Source organism: Betta splendens, chromosome 15, assembly GCF_900634795.4.
Source record: "Betta splendens chromosome 15, fBetSpl5.4, whole genome shotgun sequence".
Lineage (NCBI taxonomy): Eukaryota > Metazoa > Chordata > Actinopteri > Anabantiformes > Osphronemidae > Betta > Betta splendens.
Window position 1 is genome coordinate 10,020,821 of NC_040895.2, and position 26,961 is coordinate 10,047,781.

The 26,961-nt window shown below is 46.7% G+C and overlaps 1 protein-coding gene across 4 annotated transcripts in view; it reads left to right on the forward strand.

Annotated features, from left to right (window-relative positions):
* Positions 1-26,961, forward strand: part of LOC114842078 (collagen alpha-1(XIX) chain) — a 73,843-nt gene that overhangs the window by 17,870 nt on the left and 29,012 nt on the right. For 3 of the 4 annotated variants that reach the window (XM_055502314.1, XM_055502316.1, XM_055502315.1), the window contains exons 11-18: positions 5,782-5,811; positions 5,886-5,912; positions 6,328-6,381; positions 19,848-19,892; positions 21,488-21,523; positions 23,789-23,842; positions 23,918-23,962; positions 25,316-25,348. In XM_055502314.1, coding sequence (XP_055358289.1) covers positions 5,782-5,811; positions 5,886-5,912; positions 6,328-6,381; positions 19,848-19,892; positions 21,488-21,523; positions 23,789-23,842; positions 23,918-23,962; positions 25,316-25,348 — 324 coding nt within the window. The remainder of the gene's footprint in view (positions 1-5,781; positions 5,812-5,885; positions 5,913-6,327; positions 6,382-19,847; positions 19,893-21,487; positions 21,524-23,788; positions 23,843-23,917; positions 23,963-25,315; positions 25,349-26,961) is intronic. The other variant, XM_029127567.3, reaches the window with a different exon arrangement.

A 26,961-nucleotide genomic window follows, 5' to 3' on the forward strand; every position in this document is an offset into this window, starting at 1 on the left:
GTAATTGCAGGTTAATTCATTCACCAAGTGTAAGCATCCGTTTTCCGCAATGTGAATTATGAAGATGGTGATTAGCATTTGTAATGTGAGTGGCCGTTGTTTGTGCCCCCGCACTAAAAGAAATGAAGTGATCATTTTCAAATCACAAACAAGAATGAATCCAGGAAGCGGGGCCTGTAATGGCTGCAGGAAAATAAGGCAATTACAGGAGAAGCTGGTCATGCGTGTGCTGATTTGTGGCCCTTAGTGAGACTTAATGCAAAATTGTTAAACCGACAAACTTCCAGCAAAAGGCTAATTTTAGTAGCTGTGGTTGTGGTTGTGGTTGTGCATTTGTAGTGGCATTTGTAGCTTTGAATGGACACGTCCTAACATCCACATACTGCAGGTTGTCAAGTTTACAATGGCTCCGTCACGAATAGAAAGAACAAGCTTAAGCCCCAGTCAGACACATGTTGAACCTTTAATGCAGGAGTGCTTTGTTAATTGCTGCAATTAGACGATTTACCAGCCATTTTTGTGCAACTTTGCAGGAATAACTGACTTTTATGATGGGACTCTGTTTAAAGCAGGTGCTGTAGTGGCTCAAATTAAATGGAAACCAAATATTTACACCACAGTGTATTGAATTCTCAGTTTTACAAGTATCAGTCTTCCTGCAGGTCAGTTCAGCTGATGTCTTTTATTTAATTGTGAGTCTCTGAGTAAACGACGGGCGATGCGTGGCTGTGGGTGTTTACCGCTTTGTGTTTTGACTTTGTTCTCAACTTCGGGCCACCGATAGAACAATGAAGCTGCAACTCCAATTACTTTTGCCCTTAGCCGTGGGTTTGTATTATATTGAAGACCAATTAATTTTTTACCACCAATTTGACAGATGCCCTATAAAGAGAGAATCAGGCCCTGCTTGCCTCCTAGCAGCTGGTGTTTAATGTTTCAAAGCCATGTAAAACCACTGCTTTTACATTGCCCAACAACAGTCTTGGATTAATGGATGTGTCTGTATTAAACTAGTGGAAGGGAATGAATGTCATGACTATGTGAGTCATGTTGTTCTGGGCAGATGACAGCCTCTATCCTTATTATTGCACTAACGATTCACATGGTCCAAAACCAACCGTTTCCCAAACACAGCAGGTTACACATGAAACCATTTACCAGATGTTGTGCCACATGTTATGTTTGTAGCAGTGGGATGAATGCAGCATGCTGCTTTGGTTCGCTAACCTCTTGCACTGTGTAGTGGATAATCTTGTTTCGTGCACTTTACCCTTGACTTACGAGCACTAAGCTTTGAATGCAGCAAAACAGACAAGAAGAAGAAGAATCCCAATTATAAGAATTGTGTTACCGGAGGCTTTTTCGCCATATTAATGAGATAAGATCACCTTTATTACACAAGCGAGTTCCTACCGCACCGGTCCAGCGCTCGTCTGTGTTTACAGCTCTGGTATCAGATGACCCCCCCCCCCTCTCTCGTTCACGTATGACGCTGGATGCACCTGTTACTCGCTTCCCCGGCGCTGGGCTGCCGATCGAAACACAGGGCTGAGCCCAGACAGCCGCTCTATTGTTAGCAGCGCGTGTGGGCTGAGAGGCTACGCCGCCTAATACAACCTGATAACAGTGTCGCGATTATGTGACTGTAAGTGCAACTTTATTAGCCGGCATTTCCATAGGGGCCAATTATTTCACACCAACAGTGCCGTAGCCTCTGTTTCCTGAATGGCGGTGTTTAATATGAGGCTTGCAGAGAACAGGCAGTGAATTAGTCACATCTCTGGTGGAGCCAGACTTAATGTGATAAGGGTAGGTAATCATCTTCTGCAGATATATAATTCACTATTAATAGCCTTTCTAACTCTAAATTTAACCATGAAAAATGATTGTATTTGGAGTCATTTTACAGACGGCTCACACTCCCCATCTTTCCTCTTTCCCCCATAACCTATTTCAAAGAGTTGCCGCTACTGGCCCAAATGTGTCACACCTAACAAGGCTTGCTGCAAATTTAGCCTGTCAATATGTGTCAAGCCTCATTCATCAGCTATCACTCTTTAACTCACATGTCCTTCTTCTTTCACATTTCATCACCGAGAGGCTTGACTTTGCCCTGGGCCCGCGTACAGTGGCTGAGTCCCGCCCACAGGTCCTGCGCTTCAAGGTGTGAACGCACTGACAGTGGCCGTCCTTGCTAAACCTCGGTGCAGTCACGGGCAGCGGAGGAGGAGGCGGCCGAGGGCAGGCGGCGTCACCAGCTGCGTGAGACCCTCAGCAGCGTTTCACCGCATCTAGTGATCATTGAATCACATACTGCACTTTTTTTCATCAAGTGCTTGTGTCAGGCATGAGAATCCTACACCCGAGTGTCAACCTGCTGATTCACGTATATCGTAAAAGAGCATATTTTTAACATGCTTCTTAAAATGCCACCACAGCGTGTGTCAATATATTCTTGGTTCCCAGGGTCTGAGAGGAGACCCAGGGCCAGTCAGCCCAATCGGACCTAAGGGAAACAGAGTGAGTGAGTGTGGACACAGTGACCGTGTAACTGAGTCATGATTTTTTAATGAAAATAGATACTTTAGAGACTTTCATGAGCTATAATCCCAGTTTCACTAGCGTGTTTGCTCATCTGTTTGAAGGGCTGCTACAGTGTGATTGCTACTTCAAACAGGGACAACTAAAGAATGCTCTCATTACTATGGTAACCTCAGCGAGTGCTTATTGATGGTCATCTACAGCCGCCTTTATGCCAGCTCAGAGAGGAGAAATGCAGCCTCTAGAATTAAAGGCTAGTTGTATATTCATAGGGATATGTTTGTTTGTAATGAGCAGACCCAAGCAAATCCCTTTATCTAGCTCCTCTAAACATTTTATGGGAGTAAAGCTTACAGCAGAAGTGTGGATCGCAGACTATTGCCTTCTGTGCTGGGTACTGTTCTCTGTCACGTCTGATTTAGCATATATTTGGTCTCCGACATTAGGAGCCGAGCTGTTCTATACAGTATGTGTGTCCTGTACAGCTTCCTTTCGTAAGCCTGGGATTTAAGACATGCTAGAAGTGCAGCGGAGGAGTTTGATGCAAACCCTTGTTTTCATCTGCAGCCCTGTTATGTTTCACCGACGTGAATTTGATTAACGCTTGTTACGATGCACACGATATTGGTCTTTCTAAAGTTTTGTCTCTGTTTCATCCCACGGTAGGGTTATTTTCCATGTAAGAGATGAAATGTTTTTCCTGTAATTAGTTGCCATATCTCCTACTCTTTCAGCTTCCTTCCCTTATAGAGGCCTTTGCGGCGGTTGTTGTTGTTGTCTTTTGGTAGAACCCGCTGCATAATTGTAGGTGCTGTGCTCTGTCTGCCAGCCTTGAAGTTATAATGAGGTCTGTGTGTTTCTGTGAAGACAACAGAGAATCACAGGTTATTTTATCCTGCTTTCCAGATGGGAGGGTGGGGGTGGAGAGAACGAATGTTTGTATTGAAACTGACAGAGGGAGGCAGGTTGGGAAGCATAAAGTAATGAGTCTCCTGAATATCCCGTAGCAGGCATATTTTAGCTGTGACATTCATTTAGACAACAAAATGGATATGAGCTACAAGCAGATTCTTTTCTTTTATCCACATTTGATAAAGGGGCATTGCCAGCTGTACCGTCTGCAACAGTCTGTTGCTTTTCAGCTTTATAAAGCACTGCTGGGAATGTGGTGAGCTGTGCAGACTGCTGTGAAAACACTGGACAGTGATACATGCGTATTATCTGAAAAGACGGAAAAGCTAAAGAGGCGGTGAGCTCATTGCTTACACTAGGTCCCGCCGGCATCGCTTGTTCTTCCGCTTATTCTTTCCTGATATGACTTTTTCTGACTGCCCGTATGTCACAGCCACCAAACAATGTTAGCATACCTGTCCATTGTTAATGCTGCCGAGCTTTTACACAATACGGTGCGGCGGTGTTTATTTTAGGACCTGTCACATGTAATAGCACCAGCCCACCTGCCAGTTGTCAGACAATGTGAACAGCTTCATTTCATGACATACTGTAAATAGACCAGTTAATGGTCTTCTGTAGCACACGGTGCATATTTTCTAATGTGCCTGCTACAGTAAAGTGTAAATATACCCGTCTTTCACATGTAATGTATGTTGTGAACATTTGGCTGCAGCCATTTGCATCGCACGTTAAAGATGCAACGGTTTTGGAGGATTTAACTTTAGTTCTGCCGCCTGTAGATGTAAAAACAAATCTACTAAACTAGAAACCTTCAAATCATCCTCAGGCAGTTATGACCAAGAGAGGCTAAAATGGGCCTTGTAAATATCGTACCCTTTCGACTGACGAGCCGTAACACACAGCACCGGAGCGTCTGGCCTGCAGAGATGGAAACGGACGCACTCAGGTGAACAGTGTCTGTGTCGCATTACCGTCCCCTGGGAATGGGAAGGCAGGGCTCAGCGGCGATCCGTGCACGGCCCAAAAGGGATAGGGATGAGTAGCCGGGCAGACAGGAACGCAGCTCCAGGTTCGTGTTGGGGCCAGAGGTTGACAGGTAGTCGCTGGCTGTATCCTACATGGCTGGGACATGCGCTTATTGGGTTGGTGTCTGTCCCTGCAGACTCAATGGGAAGACACCCGAGAGGAACCACACCACGCTTCGCGTATTTCGATCTTATAATTGGACTGGCTGCACTAGTCTGCTTTCATTGGTCCTCTAAAACGGAGAGGGCAGCAAACATACCCCAGAAAAAGAAGTGAAGGTCCATATGTCGGCAGACAGCAGTTGTACGTCGCTGTCGCAGACACCTACCGACACACGTGCAGACACACATGCTCTCATCGCCCTGTAGCCAGGGAGTTGATGGCTGCTGGAGATTAAAGTTATACTGCGGGTGGTTAGCTAATTATTACACATCATGAGGGATTCTGCCTGCCAGTTTTAATCAGCACTGGAGTGATACAAAAACTGTGTCCCTCCGCTCCCGGCTTGCCCCTTTTATGTCACCAAAGTGCTTACAATACCCAAAGAACACTGACACCATCCATTAACTCTCCTCTGTTGCTAATTCCACATTTATAAAGATACAGTAGCAGGCGTCCCCGGCCCAGCCAACTTCCTGAAACATGCCAGCAAATTGGCTGGCGAGTGTGAACTGCAAACTGGCGTGGCCCTGCCGCTTGCGCTTGTTACCCAAGGTCAAAACTGTGCTCGTAACCCAACAAAAAATACAGCTGTACATGAATAATTGATTTATTAGCAAAAGAACTGCAGGGAGAAGACTCATGTTTTATTTAGAATGTCACAGGTCAGAACTGTCATCCTTTTCTATGGATTTAGCCTCAAATATCTAAGGGCCGACAGCCTCCTCGTTAATTTTTTCTTGTTACTTTACGTCAGACGTCTGACTAATGTGAAAGACATATGTTGCGAATCCCATTTTTGCAGCTGTTTCCAAAAAAAGGTTCCAGCATTTGGCTTCTGGATGCCAATTGAAAGAAGACACCAATTTGGCCTGCATTTGAAAGCTGAGATGTGGCCTTGTTTCCATTCTGTGGCCGGGTGCATAGACGACTCTGTCTGCCCTTTTGTGACAGGGCCCAACAGGGTGCCTGGGGAGTTGTTTCTTCAGGTCACGGCGGCCACAAATAATTACTGCAACACATGGCCAATTGCGGTGCTTGACTATAATGGGTGCACATTTACTGCTATACCGTGTATGAATCAGAAGAGGTTTGTCTTGATGTTTACTCTATTAACGGCTTTTACTTTTTCCATTTTAGACTGATGACGAATGCCTCAAAGGACATCAGGTAGTGTCTGTAAGCTCATAGTGTTTATGCCTGAAAGCTTGAACTATTGTGTTAATTTTATTTTCCACGTTCAGGGCCCCCCCGGTGACAAAGGAGAAAAGGTAACTTACCACAGTTTTAGCTTTTTCACGTTTAATACAATTCATAGAACATCTTCTCAAGCGTTTAAGCGAAACCATTTAGTCATAAGACTGTACCTTGTGGACACTCTCAAGAACCTCAGGAGAAAATGACGGCCCTGCATGTGGCTTGATTAACATGCTAATAGTTCCTTATCCACATACTGCCTGGAATAATTGAATGAAGCTCTCATCAACTAAGGCTTCAAATTGACTATTAAGGGGGGGCTTGTGAAGTCACCTAGAAAGTAAGAATAGAAACCACACCTGCTAAGTCTTGCATTAGCCACCAAGTGTTCACTCTAGGATGAAGCCCTCTGCATTATCAGTTTTATAAGACACAAGCTACTGTATATTCTCACTGACGTACCATCTACTGTACATGACCTTTCCCTAGGGATTGCCGGGGGTGCCAGGTCAACCAGGGCAACCAGGCAAAGAGGGCAAAAGGGTGAGTAAACAAAAACAGTTTGCCAGTTGTGTGGCCTGGTTGCAGTGGCTGAGAGGACCTGGCCTGGGGTGAGGCCAAATTACTGCTGAGTGGTGGCTGTTATTTTGGAGGAGGTGAAGCTGATCTGAGGCAAAAGGATTGCGACGGGTCTTGTGGGCTTGTTGCAAGACAATTAATGAATGAGTGCCATGGTTAAGGGGTCACACATTCACAGTATGACTGGCAGCGCACGTAATTAAACCCTGCTGGGGTTTAAGCCAGAAAGGCCAGCTTGACTTGGGATAAAGACAATGACTGAAATGAGCTGAAGCACTAAGTGTCTGGCATTGTAATGTAATGTAGGTACTGTTTTGAATAATAAAAAACTAAGTAGTAGTGCTGTGGATGGATGAGCGGAAGACACAACAAGATTATTATCATTCCTTGGGGTCACAGTTGAAAGGCATTGCTTATGGGCAGGTGGAGAGAGTGTCCTTTTGCAAACAGCCTAATTAACTTAGTGTCAAAATCCTTTGATTCCTGTCAAATAGACTCTTCAGACTCCTTGAGTATGTTTGCCTTAAAGTCAATGACCGTAAAACGGCAAGAAAATATTTCCACTGCAGCAAAATATAAAATATAAAGCACGCTGAGCTGTAGCGCAGACATAAGTAGGTCAGGCAAATGTTTTTTTCACATTAAGCCGGAGCCAAAATGATGCACAATACTCAAGACATCTGGACACAAGTATCTCAAGAATTCCACCCTTCTGTGTATGAACGCAGTCAAACCGAAAACTTGTTCCAATACCATTAACAATTTATGGCCCATCACCAGTTGAGTTATTTCTCAATGGGACATTTCCCACAATGCACAAATAAAATGAATCTGTTGTGAGGGAAATTTTTTTAAGGTCAACAAAAGCTCAACGTGAGCTTGCAGGAATCTGCAGATGTTTTTGGATGGGGCATCTATCGGACTAAACAGCCTCAGAAGGACCAATTAGGGTCTGTTTAGCACTAGAACTGCCATTGACTTGAAACTGGTCATTTCTTGTTGACTTTTGTTGTTGCGGCAGACACTTTTCTGATCTATTAATACTCTGCCATTGATGACTAGCTGACTTCATGGTGACTGCTAATGTACTAAGGTTTCGGCTTATTCTTAGCTCTGGGAGTCACATGTGGCCTCAAAGTTGTTGACCGACCTGTGTTTCTACGGTTTGACAGCCTATATTAGGACGGTGGACACGTAGCGTTACCAGAGACGAGCGCATGGCTAGCTGATACAGGACGAGTCTCTGGCCCAATTAGCATCTTGTTTTCGCTTGCGACATGCTGGTTTCACATGTTTGTGCAGAGTCCTAGCAGCTGTACCGCTGATGCAGAATATCTTGACATCGACTGACCACTTCACAAACTTCAGAGAATAGCTGGAAGTGGAAAGCTTTCACAAGGCCTTACTTTCAAACAAGACTATCTCTGACACTGTCTGCTTAAATTTATTGTTGGGGAGAACATGAACACTCTGAGCACTTTAGATTTACTTCAAGGTGTTGTGGAGGTCATTGTAGTGGGAGGAGGAAAATACAATCTTCATCATTCTGTGAAGCTTAAAGCAACATATGCAAAAAAGGATATTAAGGGTGGTCCCCCAACCTCTTCTGTGACACTTTGTCTCATATTCACAGAATCTTGATTTTCTTCTATTAGCTTGATGAATGAGTGGTTCAGTTAGGCCACACGGAGGTAAGGACAAGTCAAACCGTGTCTCAAATTTATGGGAATGTATTGCCCCCACTTTACACATCGTCATTAATAGTAATCTGAATGGCTTGGTTTTATATATTTTGAGTGGCATTGGCACAAAATGGCAAGCAAAGAGTAGGACTCTGGGATTCAGCGGCACATTTCAGTAAATCAAAAAAGAAGATGGGACAAGTAAAAAGAATATGGCTCCCATGCTGACTGTGGCGTGTTAAAATATTCATCGGGCGCTGTAACGACGCGCTAAGCTCCGCGCTGCCATTTTAGGCTGACAAACGTGGAATTTTCAGCGGACTCATTTGTAGTAAGTGTGTTCGTACGGCATGCGGTGCACAGACGTGACAGGCTGACACTCAAGAACAAATTTGAGGGACTGTGTGATACATTCTCATGGGCAATGTGCGCGCCAGCGATAGGGGGTTTGGCGACAGAAAGCGTTGCAAAAGGACCCAATGACATAATTCTGCGTTCTAAAAATAGCAGCGAAAGCCTACGCTTGGTCAATACCCACGCCGACCTCACAGCCAAAATACACAGCAGGGCCACGACAAGCTCGGCTTCTTCACGCCGTGCCAAGTCTTCCTCCTGTAGCACGCCCTGCTTCTGTAATTGGCACAGGGTTCTGACAGAGCTCGGTGCAGACAAGGGTTCATTCCTCGACGAGGCAGCAGGTCGCTCTGGATTAATAAATGATCATTTTAAGAGATCCCCAGTACCCAAGAAATCCCAGACTTTTAGCCTTATTAAACGGACAAAGCTGTGGAGAGAAACAAGTCCTGTGTGCTAAATGTAGCACAAGTCACTTAAAAATGACTTGATTCACTTGGTTTCCTGTGTGATGACGCCATCCTTGATTTAATTTGTTCCACTTAAAGGTTTTAGGGCCATTTCATAACCATTAAAAAGAGATCTTCTAATAAACAGTTTCTGATGCATATTGCGAACTGTAAATGATGTCAATGCATGGACCACTCCACTGTGTCAAGGATTCCTCGTCTTTGGAAAACGCATGGCTGACAAATGTGTAGCACGGTGCTCCTTTTAGACTTACAGTAGCAGTGCTAATGCAGAGATGATGAAACTCCAGCCAGCCCTGGAAGAAGCAGAACACTGCAACTGCTCTGGCTACGGATGCTTTTTCTTCCAATGAATTATGCAGCGCAGATCCTGCTTCTCATTTATTAATTGATTTATTTATGTAAATCTAGTTATTTAGGTTATTTATTTATTAATTTTAAAGGGCTGAACCCAGTTGCTAGAGTCGGATTAAAGCATGATAAATATTGTGCATAAAGTGAGGACATTTAGTTTGACCTCATGTTAAAGGTGACATTCCCAGTTGACAGCCTCCTGATTTTTTCGGCCTGTTTCTCATTGAAATATTCATCTGTGGAGCTCAGCTGGGAATGTGGGTGAACGACACCGGGCCACCGGAGATGCCTGGCTGACATGTCAAGGTTAAAAGAAAGAAAAAGAGTCGCACGAAAGGTCAAAAGCCTGGAAGACTGTTGCTAGTCGTGCAACACAGGGCGCTCAGTGAAGGGAGATGACGTCAAAGGAAAGACTTATTCTGTGAGAAATGACTTTCTCGCTAAATTCCACGAGGCGCCGCATCAATACAGCCGATCGAATCCATTGATGGCGTTTGTAGAAACAGCAAATGTCAAGATTTGGATTTTGCTAACATGTTTTTAATCCTATGATAAATACTTTCCCCTTCTAAGCCCTGGTGTTTGTCACACCGTGATGACTGATTACTTTATCTGACAGATCTTTAATTCTTCTCACTCCATTGTTTACTATGCAGGCTTTTAATTTTTATTTATAGAAGTGTATCAGCAAAATCTTTAAATAGTGAGAAACCTTATCTTTTATGGATGACAAATAAAAGAGAGCAGGACAAATGTAGTGTAAACCCACCGCTCACCTGTTGGTGATTAATTACAGTAGGGAGCTTTTCCCTCAGCCTCCAGATTATGTGGTAGAAATCGCTATTTCGCGAAGGATCTGAAACGTCAGCTGCCGTCGCGCACGCTCGCCAGCTGGTCCGAGTTCAGTGCACACCGGTAATTGTAGTGCAGACGCGCTCACCACATCTGGACTGATGCGTGGTGATGTCAGCGGCAGCTGGCGGGACGGTTTGGGACGTGTCGGGTCCGTCTCGCGTCCCGCTCGCCGACGGGACCCGTCCGCGTTTCTGAAGAGCAGAGCAGCAATTGCCAGCGTTTCGCGGCTGATGCCGGTGTTTACATGTCGGTCCTCGTCCTCTCCCCACATTCTCATCCACCCACTGTATCTGCAGCACAGGGCACGTCTGCGCGTGCTTGACCCAGCCATGTTTAAAGTGTACGCATTTGTGGTCTATTTCCCATTGAGTGGTGCAATCCGTCAGACATCCTGCCGGTGCTCCGTGGCATCACGGAGTCACGCTGGGGTCAAAATATTAGTGTCAGATTAAATACCGTAGCATTCATCTACTTTAAAGCTAATCTGCGTGCGCTCGTGGCACAGTTAATCGTTTTTGTCATTTAATCTAATTTACTTTGAACCGGCGTACTGTTCTGTAAAAACAAGTACGCGCTGCAGCTTGAAATTAGATGTCCGTCCTCTGCGAGAGCAAACTAATGTTATTTAGAGGTAATCTATATATTTTGATATTCTAACTGGACTTGGCTCAGGCATCTGTGCACAGTGAGGACAGTCAGGTCGGGTTTGAGGAGACCCGGAACCTTTGGCAGCGGGTTCCTGCTCCATAGGTGGAGGCAGACACGAACAGCAAAGCGACTGTAAGAGCCTGTTGACCTCCAGCAGAATACCTGCAGGGCGAGATTATTAAGTAACGAGTCCCTGGTGAGAACACCAGCCTTCCTGCCAGAAGATCTCCGTGGGAGGCTGCCGTTGATTCGGGTGATACAGTAAACACACAGTAGACACAGGAGCCATTTGATTTCAGCCGTGCCTGATGTTGTCTGTGTAAAACGTACTCGTCCCACAGTAGCTTTTATATAAATTGCACTGAATTCACATATTAAGGTTTGAGCTTGATATGCATGCTACTATACAGTATTTCTATACAGTATTTCATTTATATAATAAGCAGTTCTGTAAATGGAATGGAGGCCAGATCTATTTAAGTGTAACATAAATACTGCAGTATTTGTACATGCTGACAATTATTTGCATTGGATTTAGTGTTGAGTCAGTTTAATATTCTGCTACGTATGCACACATAGCATCTATAAAACCACTGCCATGTTATATTTAACCACTGATGCACAGTCGGTGATCGTACTAATGGTCCATGTTATTAAAGCGGTGTTCAAATACAGTAGCATGATGTAGATATGTAGTTACAGTTCTGGCCTGAACCGCTGAAGCTCAATGACAGAGTAAAGCGGAGACAAGAATTTACAGGTCAGCGGGGCTCACAGCTGAGGTTTTATGGCTGGATTTACACCCTGTGTGATTTTACAAGCAGGGGAAGGACTCGTTAACCCTTTGTTTGACAAAATGGAGGTTTTTTTTCTAGGTTTCCATGTGTCCAAACTCACGCTGAGAAAATCCAGAGAGCCATTTTTTGACACCTGCATTACACCCGGAGGTAACTGGTTTGCCCAGTGCACAAGGCAATTAATCTTGTCAATGTCAAGTGCATTGGGAGGGAGGATGAAACAAAGATTTGACCTGATTGGCTACGAAAAGGTCTCACATTTGGACCCAGTTGGGACAGAGGAGGGTTACAGGGGGAAGCATTTGGCACATGCAAGGACAGATGCACAGAGCTTTGATTTATCTGTCTGACTCTCATCTTTCCCAGGGAGCCTCAGTGCGGCTACATCCATGGGTGTCCAGAATAAACACACATTAATTGGCCAATTAATTACAGGGATGAACGTAAGGGGCCGAGCTATAGGAGGCCACATGATTGCGCATTGTTGACTGGCTTTTACAGCCACTGCGTGTGCATGTTTGCGCGTCTGCCTGTGGATGTGTGTCCTGTATGCATACAAAGGAAAGCTGATGTTCAACAAGGGGTAATGTAGGTCAACGCATCCTCTGAGCATTGCATGGGCTTGCTATAGTTGGCCAGAGCCGGGCCTTCAAACACGCGTAGACAAGCTCCCAACTTTCTCAACACACAGCGCTTCGATGCGAGGATGCTGTAGAGACGCGCGGTTGATGTCATGCGTCAGATAAAAAGAGTTGGTTGTGAGTCGTTTCTCGCAGTCATCACTGTGATTTTAGTCATCAAACCAAACATTTTATTCATATATGTAAAGGCGCACTCTGGCATTTTAAGGCAGCTTAAGGAGGAGACAGAGCTCGGGAAATGCTGACAATGTAAATATCCTTAAAATTTCATGTTTGCTCCAGGATGATGGAATTAACGCATGCCTGGAGTTAGCTTTGTCTGTGTCTGCTCTTTCCTCGGCCAGGGGGAGGGAGGAGGACACGGAGAGCTCAGCGCAAGGGGGGGGGGGGGGGGGGTCTGACCGGGGAGGAGATGTAGCCCTGAATACTGCAGAACACAGAGGCGTGGTGGTGGGAGGCTGCATCACTTACAGCAGCACACTGTTACACGTTGCAATCCATATTCTGATTCTCCACACTCTCATCCCGCCCGCAACCAATTTGGAGACATTCATCTGTGTCCACTTTAATGGCATGCCAGGGAGCAGCACATTGACAGTGGCCTGATATTATACAGACAGTAGTGTGTGGGACCTTAATGTAATCTGTTATGCGTGGTGAGTGATATGAAGCATAAGACTCGCCGAGGGCTACAGTACCCGGAGTACGGGCCCTGTGGATCTTTGCACAGTTTATTCTCTCTGACCTCAAATATTTGGTTAGTAAAATGAAGCAGGGTTTATTCGAAGCAGATTTTCTGCCTCTTGTATTCACACGTTGGATAATGCATTAATGAAACACTCAGTATCTGTAAACATGGGACGGCAGCAATCTGCTCCGGATGAGTAATATGGCCAAAAGTCCAGATGAGACTGTGAAATTTCTAAGAGCCAAGACTAATAACAGCATCCATTAGGCGATGAGAACATTCAGGCGGCAGCGTCCTGTTGGAGGCGCCCAGCTTGCAATGCAAAGACATGCAGCCCATCGCTGGGAACTGGGCTCATAGTTTAGCAGAGATTTATCATCTTCACCGCATAAAAATGCAAATTCCGCCAATATCATCAGCCCTCTTCCCTCTCCATAGGAGTTGTTAAAGTCAATGTGCTCCTAAAACTTCTAGCTGCAGACGCGGCGCAGACGTGGCTGCTGTAAAGCGCGGCCCTGACGCTCCTCTGACTTCGCGCTCGTCCGCAGCTCCTGCGTTCGCCCTCGGCGCCGGTGTTTGCATACGGTGTGGCAGCGAGGAGTCGCCTCTTTGCTGGAATAGCTCTATAATGGCTGTTTTACCTGATGATACGCTGCGTTGTGTGACTGCGTACCTCTGTAATGCCACCTGTGTCCCTTTGAATTGTCTGGCAGTTGAAAAGAGGCATAATGTGGTATGAAAATTATTGTCACTCTCTCACACTCGCGCCGTTCCCTGCTCTCGACTGTTTCCTCCTTCTCTTACGGTTGTGAGGCCTCCACAGGAAGATCTTCTTTATGGTTTTCGGTGCCTAATTGCCAGACTGCCTAATTAGGGATGTTACCCGCATCATACATTCATGCATTGAGGACATCCATCCTCTCGGAGAACGTTTACAGCCTCCTCGCTCGCCCAGTCCCCCGTTGCGTAGAAATCTGCCGTGAAACCAGTTTGCCATCTAGTGGCGCACGCGCGAACCGCTGCTTAGTCACGAATGGGTCTCCGCGAGGAGAAGCCTTCACGGAAAAGCTTCAGCCAAGAGACTATAGGTGCGAGCTCGGCCAGCTGAGCTGACTCTTAAGTCGGCTGCGATGTCAGCCGTCTCTTTATGCGTCCCTGAATATTTAGATGGCTGCGAGTTAAAGAGAGCATTGTGTGCCAGTCAGAATGGGGAAAAATGCTAAGCTGCATTTGAGCCCCTGCCAGGCAGCTGTCGGCTTTGCCGTTCTCTTCCTGCCCCGGCCGCTCCTCTTAACCCTCAGTAAACAACAGGAACAAATCCTATTTTATTGAGGCTTTTACCAAGTGCGAGGGATCTCTGCAGGCTCCGGTGCCCAGGCATTTTCTGAGCTTTGCAGTGTCCTAAGATGGCACACAGCGAGGGGAGGGTGCACGGTCCCTAATTGGATCCCTGATCGGGAGCAGGTGAGACATCGGTCCCTGCAGTGCGTTTTGTGGCGCTTCACTCGAGTGGCCGCTTCCGCCGTTGATGGCTGACTTGACAGAACTGCTAATATCAAGCTGTGCAGTTAGTGTGGACCTTCTCACCAGCTGATTCTGAAACCCATACTCTGAAGCAGTGGGGCTGATGTCACACACACATACACACACACACACACACACACACACACACACACACACACACACACACACACACACACACACACACGTGCTGTCACTTCTGTTGTTTCGCCTCAGCCGCTCTGGACTCTATTGTAATGTTACACTCATTCCTGACATTGTGCTTTCTAATTGGAGACATTGCTGAGCCAGTCATGGTGAGAGGTTTAAGACGCTGCTTTTGAATCCGTGGTATTTGCCCATTAGAAGAGGTTATTTCGTTCCTTGTCTGGTTCTCCTAGTTCACGGTGCGGATTTTTAAATAAAAAATGAAGAAATACTTGCAAGTGGAAAGGATGTCATTTTAAAACGAATTACAGAATAAACTGACTTTTAGTGGACGCTGACTCTATCTGAATCTGGATACAACCAGTCCTCAGGCACCTTGAAGGCTCAGGATGAGTAATGAATGACAGGCCTTATGTTATACAGTAGCAAACATTCACCAGCTTCTTGCAGTCTGTTTGCGCTTTTTGTGCATTAAACGTGAATTTGAAGATATTGTTCTCATTGTCTCCAACATGTTTGTTTACCGAGCGACTACAGCTGCCGCTCACAAGCTGCACGGGCAGTTTCACTGAAACCCTGTTCAGCAGTACAGACAAAAGGCTCAGGTGGCCTGAGTACATGTCCCCAGAGGGAGATGAGACTCAGCTCAGGCAGAAAGAGTGGGAGTGGCATGTGAGTTTTTTCAGCCAAGAAAAGGTCATCTCTCCCACGAGCCTCACAACATTGTCACAGCCCAGCTTGGCTCCGTGATGTCAGATAGCTTCCCCTTCAGGACACCGAACCTCCGTGTCGTGCGTGAGTCAGGCGGATGAAAGTATCAGGACAACCGGCACAAGTCGCTGCGTGGTTTCACAGGTGTCTGGGCCAAAAGGCCACGACGTACTGGAGGTTTTGCTGGAAAGCAATGTTTCTATTTTAACGTCAAATTCTTGGAGATCTGAAGATCCCCAGACGAGTTAAAATGCTAAGCGTTCATTTACCCGCTGACGGTGGTCCATGCATCTCTTCATCCTCTCCACGCTCATGGTGTCAGCTTTGATTCGGGACCCGTGCTCATTCGGAGCCGTCCCCCAGCTTATCTCCCGACCCCACCTGACACAGACATTTGCCGGGTGGATTAGACCGCGTGGCTTTTTGGTGCCATCTCCATCGAGGTGCGTCCTCCCGGTACGCGTAGTTAGACGCGGAACGTCTCAGAGAGCATGTTGACATTTGGGATGAGGATTATGGAGTCATCATAAACGAGTGCCTCTGCTGCGCGGCACTGTGGCTGTTGACTCTGCTCTCAGATTTTGGCTGGTGTTGCAGGACTCGGCGAGACCCCGCGTCTGCGCTTTCCCGCGCTCACAGCCGAGTCGGAGGCCGTCGAAGTGCAGATTGGTGTGGATTAAGACGGAAGTCCTGAATATGCTGTCAGTCTCCTGAAAGCCTTTCGCTTACCCCTCTTCAAAAATCTCTTAGCTCGGGGCCTGATAATTTACATAATTAGGAGTGAATGTGGAGCACTTTTCACATCTGCTGCACGGCTTTGCAGGTACACAGTCAATGTGAATGTGTGCTCAGTGGCCCAAGAAGGAAGCCCATCGTTCACTCCTCCGCTTTGCTCCTATCTTTCCCAACCTCCTTCCCTCCCGCTGACGCTTCCTTGCCTCCCTCTGTCTCTCCCCGCCTCTAATCTACTGCAATGACCTGAAGGAGGGCTTCACACTGCAGAGCTCAAATAATAATCAAGCGCTAGGATGTTGTCAAATTTATAGGACACAGAGTGTTGCATAGCAACAGAGATTGCCAGGGTGATCCAACAGGCGCTGGAAGTTAGGTGAGGGAGGAAAGGGGCGAGTGACAGGAGACAGGAGGAGGAGGAAGGAGAGACGACAAGCAAAACAGGAGACGGGAGAGAGGGTTGATACTAAAGTTGTAGAATTATACACAAAAGGGGAGATAAATGAGAGACAGGGAAACAGAGCAGGAAAGGAGGAGGTTATGTGTGAGGGGGGGTGCTGTGTGTGTGTGTGTGTGTGTGTGTGTGTGTGTGTGTGTGTGTGTGTGTGTGTGTGTGTGTGTGTGTGTGTGTGTGTGTGTGTGTGTGTGTGTGTGTGAATTCAAGTTATCATCACAGCGACATATTTCACCACAACACACAGGTGGTGCCAAGTTTGAAAGTGACTTGAATAGAGCAGAGCAAAGTAGCCATTTAACTAATGGTCCAAATCCAGCTCCAGGCCGCTCTCCTCCTTTGGCTTAAATCCTTTCAGTCGCACACAAAATAATATTTGTTTGTTGTCACACATTTCTCACGTTTTTTCACATCGTCTCACATTTGAAGTTGAAATCCCTAGTTTCGGTTTCCTCTTCATCCTTGTTGCCTGGAGACTGCTTTGGACTGCAGTTCACCCCTGACACGTATCTTTCTTCTGGCTCTGTGGCTACACACTTTCTCAGAAAAAATTGGGAAGAATCAAAACAATGGAGCAAAACTACAAGAAAGCCAGCGCGTGGTCACACGTGCTATGGTCATATTTACTGGATGTTTGTACAAGGAAAGATGGAAATGCAGATGTTGTCTTACAGTAACTTCTGCCCAAGAGAGATGTTCTTTGTAAACATGACCTCAATTCAAGTTTCAGTGGATCCATTTCATAACACTTACAAAAAAGAAAAACCTTGGGCGGTCCAAACAAGACATTTAGAATAGATCGAGCCCTTCAAATGGCATCAATGCACCTCAAAGTGCCAAGTGACAACTAAAAACACACTTAGCATACAGTATGTAGAACTCAGCAGCAGCACTTTTTGCTGTAGTATTTGTGTCTTGTATTGCTCATGGGCACTACTGGCATAGCTGGCATCTTGATCATCTCCGTGCATCCCTTCATGTAGGCCTCTCACCACATCACCGGCAGCTGTTTGAGTTTGGAGACTCACCTGAGTGCAAATGGGGATGACAGCTGTGCTCTGGACTAATTATTCCTCGTTACCGTGCACAGATTTGCTGGCGATGGAGAGCTACAGTAACAAACATCATTGTAACCCAGTATGGTGTTTTTAATACATAATTTCCATTGTGAAAATAATTCTTTGGTCCGTGTTTGGTAATATTGAACGAATATGTTAGCAAACAGAAGGAGGGTCCATCATGTCAGGCCCTAATGATTGAAGGAAAATCCAGTATGACAACAGAATCAGCGGAAGCAGCATTTCAACACATTGTGTTTCTTAAAATAAAAATAATAACAATAACAGACCTAAAAAAACTGACCCTGCCTCATTCCTGTAGTACATTATATCTGGTTGGTAGCGGTGCAAGTGAGGTTCAGACGGATACAGCTGAGATTGGTTGCAAGCTTTTTACTTTTTGATGACCCTATGCAAATACATGCTCCTCAAACGAGTATGCACTTTGGAGTTAAGAGAGATGTAAGGCTAAATGTGGAGAAATAGTTTGAGAACTGCATAATTCATGTCCTACTTAGAATAATAGCCTATGAAATATTCATTACTTAAATGACTTATCAGTGTAATCTGCTTTTGTTGTCAAACTCCGGGGCGTCAGGGGCGAAGGCTGCAACACAGTCAGATCTTAAACCTTAAAACAATTCAATGTCAACTTATTATCAGTGAGAAGGCAGAGAAGCGCCCAAACTCAGTGAAATATTCAGTTTGTTTGCTTTTTGAAAAAGGAGGTGTTTTGAAATCTGCTGAACAAACTTCAGCTCCAATGGGACATCGAGTCGTCTCCAAATCTTTGCGTTTTGTTTTTATTTGCATTTTGCACAATGTCTCGACTTCGTTGGAAGCAGCTCCCGCGCTGCGCGTGTACATTCGCTGCACGAATGGAACTTTTCCCGCTCAACCTCAATTATATTTCAAGAGGTCGTTGCAGGCGGAATATACAGTAACGTCATCTGACGCCAGGGGACTTTAAGGCTGAAAGGTGAACATCAGTGCGGTTGGAAATCTTCTTGCTCTTATCGACATAGTGCTCCCTAATGCCCACATTAAAGCAAACGCAGCTTCAGAGCTGCATTAACGCAGATGATCAAAACACGCTCGTCGCAGCATCAAACGGCAGCGGAGGAAAGTGCTCCGAGAGGGGGACAAGCCATTGTGTCATCGTGAAGTCTAATGCTTACTGTACTTGGCTTTTTCCGGCTCCTTTGTTGACCACAAATCAGATCCAGGAGCACGTAGGAGCATTAAAACATACACAGAGCCATTATTAAGTAGAATAGCTCTCCGCTAAACTCCTTCCTTTGTCTTTGTTGCTGGCGAGCGTACGTGTCAAATTTGACCCAGTTAATCAAAGTCTGCGTACATGAAGTGTCAGAGAGGGAAGAGTCGGGGGCGTTGCTTTGTGATTTTCTTTCTTTCTCTCAGCTACTGATCCCTCGCTCTCCACAGATACACGCAGACGCTTACGCAGTGCAGAGAATAAGTTGGTTTTGTGTCACCGAAGTAACACATACAGTAGGACAGAAATATAGTCTGACAGCGGATCAGGCTCCCGCTAGAAACAGGTCATCGTGTTCAGCTCTAAGCCCATATTTGCATTGTCTTATTATTCTGCCACTCATATTGATATTTGATATTGGCCAGAGTGTGCGCGACTCCCAAATGAGTTGCTCTGGTCCCGCGTCGGCGAGAGCCAGCTAATTCCAGGCGAGCCAGCGATGCTCTGCCAGTTTGCAGGACGGCTCCCGGGATTTCCACAGAGCTTCATCCTCTTTCCTCACGGGGACATAAACCCTCTTGATGTAAATTATCCCAACGTTAGTTTGGTTCAGATAGCATTACATCTCGTTAAGATGTCTGCCTTTCAAGATTTGCGGACTTTCGAGAGCTAAGGCGTTTTGTAATTCGCGAAGTGTCGAGGGAAGGAGAAAAAAACACACACACACACACACACACACACACACACACACACACACCTAAAGCAATGGCATCAAAATGGTCACTTGGCTGTGACCTCGCTGTGCGGCGTCGTGCTGGCGCTGCCCGGCCCGCTGCTGCCTCGTGTGCTCCTTGGGTTGATTGATGCACACAGGGAGCTCCACAGCTGGAAGAGAGGCAGTAAACCAGAGGAGGGAACAAAGAGTAGTGGGCCACACAGGGTGCAGCAATTAAGCTGTTTTCTTCTTGTTAATTAAAAGCAAATTAGAGGCTGCAACAGGAGTTGCTGTCTGGTCTTAATTGCTGGCAGCATGTATGCTCAGCCACACCTGTTGTTGCATCTTCACTCACTCGTTGTAATCTGCTCTTTGTGTGTTCATCAGGGGAGAAGAGGAAAGACTGGGGAGCCCGGACTCCAAGGCCTGCCTGTAAGTGATAAACAGCAGCATGCGCTCGCAGCTCCCGCATTTCCTTTCATTCAGTTTTTTTAATAAAGGCCTCATAAACCTCATTCATAATTCTGCCTGAGAAAAGCCAAATACAGTGCGTTTTTCTACTTGACTAATAAATGAATGCTATTTAGCGCGTCGCGTAAAACTCAGAGTAGAACCAGAACGCTGTGGCTTCTCTGCCGTTTAGATTTAATTACTGTTTAGAATTGCCTTTTATTGATGTGGATTCAAGGTATTTTCATAATAAAAGCATATAGAAGTAAACCATTGTTCATAAAAGCAGACTTGCAATATAAAATGCATCAGATTCAAGTACACTGCTCTTGGTAAAACACCTATGTAATGTCTGAGCATTACTCCCTGAGCTGAGATTGTATTGATCTCCTCCAAATATTTCCCGGTGCTGCTCCGAACGGGGTGCTATAACAGTAGCGCCGCGCCGCCAGAGCTGTAATAGTGCTGCACCTGAAAAGTCTGCTATTGATGACTAGGACAGCTCTGCCTATTGGGCCCATTGACTCCTGGAATTATGGCGTCCGGACCAGCGCAGAACGCTGCTCAGGTAGTGACCCGTGCGCCACAGGGCACAAACAGTAGCATGCGCCCAAGCAGACGGCTTGTCAGCGTGTCCAGGTATTTTCATGCACCACTGCCCTGATTGCTGTCCTGATTGGGATTTGGGATTTGGGATTCGAGATTCGACCCTCTCGCCGAATTACCTTTGATGTAACTGCGCCGTTAGTTCTTTTACCGCTCCCGCGTGACTCAGCGTCCCGTGTTCTTAATAAGTCGTAAAGTTGTGGGTGACAAAAAAAAAAAAAAAAGGCAGGATGGAGAAGGTGTGACATTTCTAAATGGCAGTGTCCTGATGACACCCTTAGCATGTGCCGGCGCTGCCTCCGTCCCCGGGCGTTGGCATTTATGACTCACCTGCTCGCTGAGGTGGATCTCAGAGGCCACGTCGTTTATTCCAAACACACACCAGGGCATCTCTCGCTCCTGTCCATTGGCAGCAGGACAGCGCTTGTAGTTAAAGGGGGAGGGGTGGGGGGGGGGGGTGCAGTGGTATTCTCAAAGTCAAATTCGCCTCGCACGACAACAGGGGAGTCTTCTGAAGGTGCATAACAAGGGCGGGCTCAGGTGTAACCCATAGGCGGCTGCAGGCGAAACCGGAGCAGAAGGTTAGAGACGATCAAACAATGGGTCCTCGCTGTGAGGAGAAACATGTGAGTTCAGTTTGGATCAGGGCAGATGCTTAAAGATGATGGACTGTTTACATGTCCATAAATCCACATGGAAGTTTTACACCTACCTGTAATTAGTGCAGTAACACTGTTTTATTGCCGCCTTGGCTAAACAAATAAACCCCAATTTGTACAGTAATAAAATTAAAACTCGCCTCTAAAACGATCTCACACTTCATCAACACATGGTCACGATGGAAGGATTTATTACAGGACGTTAAATGAGAGTGCACCCGCTGTAGCGGCAGCGGCAGCGCTCTGTTTGCCGCATGCTGTGGTCCCACTGACACACATGACTGTTTGTCACATCATTGCTTGTAATTGCAGGGTCTCGCGGGAGCGTCTGAAGGCACAAGTGTCAAGGTATCATTAAAAATATAAAGTGCTGACATGTGGACTTTAAAGGAGACCTGAGCGCCCCCTCCGCGTGATGAATTAGTGATCGTCTGCACTTGCGAATGGCGGAGATAAGCGAGCGGCGCCCCGGTTAGCGATCCTCCGCACGGACGAGGGCTTTAATCGGAGACGCCAGCGGGTCGTAGCGAGCGCCCCCTCCCCCCCACGCTGGAAATGGCAACTCTCAGTCAGCTGTGGCCTCTCTGTAGGAGCTAAAGAGCCGCCCGCCCCCCGCGGCGCCCGCGCTCCAAACAGACCGACGGCCGTTACCTGCCGTCTCCGCTGCCGCAGCGCCGGCTTCCCTCTCGCCCGCCCGCCCACAAACCTCCAGCGGCCTCCTTGCGATCGCGCTCCCACTGAAAGCCATTGTGTTGCGCACGACCTCCTGACCACAGCTGCTGGTGTGATGTATCGGCCGTCGCCGGCCCTGGCGTGGACCTGGGCTGCAGGCTTCCTGCTGCTCCCTCCGCCCAGAGGAGGCAGCGAGCACGTGTAATCTGGCCAACCTTGAAACACAAAGTTGTCAGTATGAGGCCACACTTGCCTGGACCCCCCCCCGCATGGTAAATAGTGGCTCTAATAACAGAATACAGAGTTATTTTGTACATGTAGGTTGTCCCTTGACTTATGCTGATGTTATCTGAGAGATAAAGTGCTGTGGAGCCTCCCCAGCGCTCTGATGCCGACATTAAATATGCAAACCGCCCTTGCCATGAATCAGTCATGTGCCTACACTACAGAGACATCTTTGTCCTGTCTGTGTGAATGTGCATCGCTCTGTGAGGAATCGCTCACGTTCGAACCTGCCGCCACGCCGGGAAGACGCCAAATCTGGATTAGGAGGCGAATGCGCAGAAACTAGTGATTCAACAGCGTCGGGGATTCCTTTAACTTCCCAGCAGCATTTCTTTTAGCATGTTTTTTTTTGTTCAACTTCGACAAAACAGCAGCAAATTAAACTGCGAGCCGAGCCCTGTCTCACTGAATGCTTTACACCCAAAGAAATAAATCTGGTCTGCGCGGCGCATGATTTGCGGGGAAGACGGCGCTCCCATGCGTCACGTCTCCATAAGCGAATCTCCCACTGAAAGTCTCAAACAGGCTGTGACAGAACTGCAGCTGCTGATGGATAGACGGGGGGGGGCGCGGACGCCTTTAATTGCAGTTTGATGACTCGCTGCGTCTGCGAGTCAACATATCACCCCCAGACGTCCACAGGTGGGCCCGGGCCCCGTCCTCCGCGCGCTGGGCCTTCACCGTGTTCAAATAAAGCCATAATCAGAGTAAATAGCGGAGGGCTGCAGTTAATCTCATTTGAAAGCTTTATTAACTTACATATCCTGTTGTCGATGAAGTGACTTTGAGTGATCGGTCGTGGGAATCTAACAGAGACAACCACGGCGGTGTTTTCCCATGAGGCAATGCTGTGATGGGGCTGCTGCCAGCGTTCCATCAGTTCCAGTCAAAAGCAATAATGAACCATTGTACTGTAATGGTACAGTGTCCCAAAATTAAATATTAAGGTATTAGTTTGACAGTCCGTCTGTTTATACGTGGAAGCAGTCAACTGACTTTAAAAAGCCTTACATTACAGCTTTACATTAAAAGCCCACGTGATGAACGGTGACTGTAACTCAATGACTGGTGCCGCGGCAGCTTTCAGATTTGAGGGGGGGCTGAAAGTGGACGGCGCTTATTGTCTGTCAGAGTCCAGGCTCCACCGAGGAGGGAGCGACCTCTCTCACACGTCGCTCTGTCTCGTCAGATCGCTGTTTAGATGCTCCGTGTCTGAAACGTGCCCCTCGGGGCTCAGGGTCGTAGTGAAGCTCAGGCCTCACTATGCTTCACTAATATCTAAAAAACTGAGCGGTGCAAGATGGAAGTGCATTTGTTTTATAGTTGTGTTTACTGAGCATCGTCTGCGTGTCCCATTAATGTGCTCTAAGCAGCTCTCCAGCAGTCATAAAGTGCCATCTATTGGCAGACGAGAGAATGATTATCAGGAGCAAATCTGGAAAACTGCAGCAAAGCATTGAGGACTTGACTTTTCATTACATCGACTCCCATTAAACCACAGTCTAATAAAGCCACGAGTCTCTATTTAAAGACTATTCTTCTTTCGCATTGCTGTTTTGTTCTCAATTCATCACTCAGAGCCGTCCCCAGCGTTCTGTCTCCTTCCTCCGTCGCCGCTGTCACTCATTGTCAGTGATCTGCTCTTTTCGCATACAGGGGGAGAAGGGTGAGGCCGGAGTCCCGGGGGAGAAGGGGGAGAAAGGAGAGCCTGTACGTATGTTCCCGCAGTAACATTTCCCGTGCGGCGCGTTGTGCAGAGCCATTAACCGAGGCCTCCTCCCACAGGGTCAGACGGGCGCCGAAGGGGCTGGTGGGATGAAAGGACAAAAAGTAAGTCACATCAATGTCAGGTGTCACATATGATGATGCTCTGCTCGTACTCACGTGTGCTGCTGCTGGTGTGTGTGTCGGGGGGGGGGGGTGCAGGTTTATTTCAGATGATGCAGAATTCAGCCAAACCGGTTAGAGCCTTGTGTTACTTCCCATTCTTCCAGCTGTTCATTCTCCAAGGGCAGCGTTTATGTCTTTACAGTTGCTTTCTCTGCATGTGTAGGAAGCCTCCAACGTCGACTTCTGTCTGTTTGAGTGTGCGTACAGTATCATTTTGACCAAATTACGCTCTGTCACCAGAATGTTTCATTAAATTGCCTTAATTTGTCTGTTGATTCGTCTATTAGAGGAACGTATTTACCTTCGGAAAATTCCGTATGCAAAGCATTTCAGTCAAGGAATTTAAATAATTTCATCGCACACAGTGTCACCATGGGGCCCTTCAGAACACACTTCCACTTGTAGCTTCTGAGCCGTGAGAAGTTAAATTTGTGGTTTTATTTTAATTTGTCGTACACAAACTCCTACACATTCCTTCCAGTTTGCACCAAAATCAGCAGATCAGGAACTCGTGGTTTGTCATTTATGTTTTTACCTCAATGTACTGATTCATATGAACACACACACATCAGCTTGCAGCAGCAGCACAACACGAAGTGTGATATGTAACGTGAAGGGAGTGTTTTGTATTGTGACAGTTCAGTGGTCAAAGGGTCAATGAAAAGCTAATTGGATTCTACGTTAGTTGTATTTAACCACAAACCACTGATAAAAGAAGTCGTATTAAATAGTGAAGGTCGGTGGTTTTCTAGTGTTCACTCTGATGCTCGTGTGTCTGTGAAATACAACTGCTGCTGTTCACGTGCGCAGATGCAAAGCTTGATAAAAATATTATAGAAATAGAAATATTAATTAAATGATTATTGTAGATAAGAAAGTGTCGAGTTTCTATTCAATCCACCCATTAGAATGCATTCAGTCCAGCACCGGATACTTAAACTATGAAGAGCCTGTCTGGGTGTAGTTACAGCTTCTATTGAAAGCACGCACGTCAAAGCGTTCAATCCATGAACTGCCGCTTTGAGGACGTCGCCGGCAGGTTCGCCTCCACCGCTGCTGCCGCGTAAACACGCGGTGAATGCAGCCGCATCCTTCGCGGCGCACGTGAAATGCACACTGTCAGAACGCGAACAATGGGCCTGCCTCTCATCTCACGGCTCTTTTCACATAGCTGGCGGTAGTTAGCGTTCTCTCTGGCGTCTGCTCATCTTGTTGCATCGCCACATATTGACGCAGCTGTTGGAGGTCACCCGTGTGTCTGCTCGGCCTTTACCTGTTTGTCTTGGGTTTCAGGGTGATGCCGGCCCCCCTGGTCCTCCTGGTCCTGTAAGTATGACATCACGGACGACCCCCCAGCTTACATGTACACAACACAGCTCATCCATTAGTATAGGATTAGCAAATGTGATATCCAACGTGTTGTCATTAGGATCAGCTGATGCTCTGATTCAGTGAGCGATGAACCACGTGCTGTAGCTTCACGCCTGAAGTAGTCACGGCCCAGTAACACCGCCGCGCATGACCTATTTATGATGTTAATATCCGTACATCACGGAGGCTTTTAGCGGAGGAGCCTGACGTCACGGTGGATGTCTGCGTGCTGGAGATGACACAGAGTGGGTGGCGCGGAGAATACGGAACTCGTTTCTGAGCATTTTAAAGTCAAAAAACAAATCAGCTAAAGATCAGCGAGGGGGCGGTAATGACTCCAAAGACGTGCTGTAACTATGAGCGGCCTTTTTTAAATAATACAAATTAAAGTATGAAAATTGTCAAACGAGAACCTGGTGTTTGAGCCGGCGTGTCACAACGTGAGCGCGCTGACATTTTCGATGACTCCGTCCTAATGGCCTTTGTTCTAAATATCTGCCTATTGAGCTTCAGACGTGCGCTTGGAAACAAAGTTTGAAGGCTTTCATTCTTATTCTCCTTCGCATCAATTGTTGGCGAGCGATTCATATGGAAATGAGACAACTTAATTATACAGCCAGGAAATATCACTCACTCTGCACTGGTTTCACTGGTTTCTGTCTAACCAACAAAAAGTCTCCTTGCTTAATAGGAATCGATATCCGTGTAGGCGTTTTTAATGGGTGTTCATAACATCGGGGTCCTGCTTTGCAATTAGTTCTGAATAGTTGTCTCTCTCTCAACTGGATTCCATTTCAGCTGTGGGAGGAAGATGGAGAAGTGTTCTGTCCAAACCCGCACACTGTGCAGGGCTCATTGTGGTGCAGTGAGGTGTGGGCCCCACCAGAACCCGGGCGGCGCCGCTAAAGCAGAGGGTGGAGGGGGGAAGCATCAGTCATTTGATGAATGAGGCTATTTGAATATTTACTACCGGTCTCTGTCTGCGCGCTCTGCCTCCTCGTGGCAGATAATTTTGGCAGTTAAGCATTGATTTCCCTTACACAGCAGAAGCAAGGGTTCAGATCATTACCCTCCCTTCATAAACCTCCGTGTGCTTCGCTTTATTAGTGACAGGGAGTAGTAGCAGGCTTACAGGCAAACATGGCCATCACTTCCTCCAGTGCCCTCAAAGTAGCATAAGCTTCTTTCCAGCTCCGAGTCTTTTACCGCTGCCTGCATGGCTTCACAATAGAGTTTTATCATCTATTAAAGCCCATTGGTTATTTCAAGTTGTTTATCAAGTGACTGTGCGCGGATGTGTGACTGGTTTTGTAAAATAGCTCTGGTCTGGTCTCATCCCGGTGTCAGTGCAGCATCGTGTGCATCCACGGTGGGTGACTGGAGGTTGGAGTCTGGGTGAGCACGCCGGCGCTTAAAGGGAATTCAGACTCAGTTATATGAAGTTACTTTGACCATTGTTTCTGCAGAAGGGCAGAATGCTTCATTTCAGCTGTCAATCACAGGAATCGTCAGCAAAGGCTCCAGAGAACACGTTACTTAGGAAACAATAGTGTCTGCTTACTGTAGGT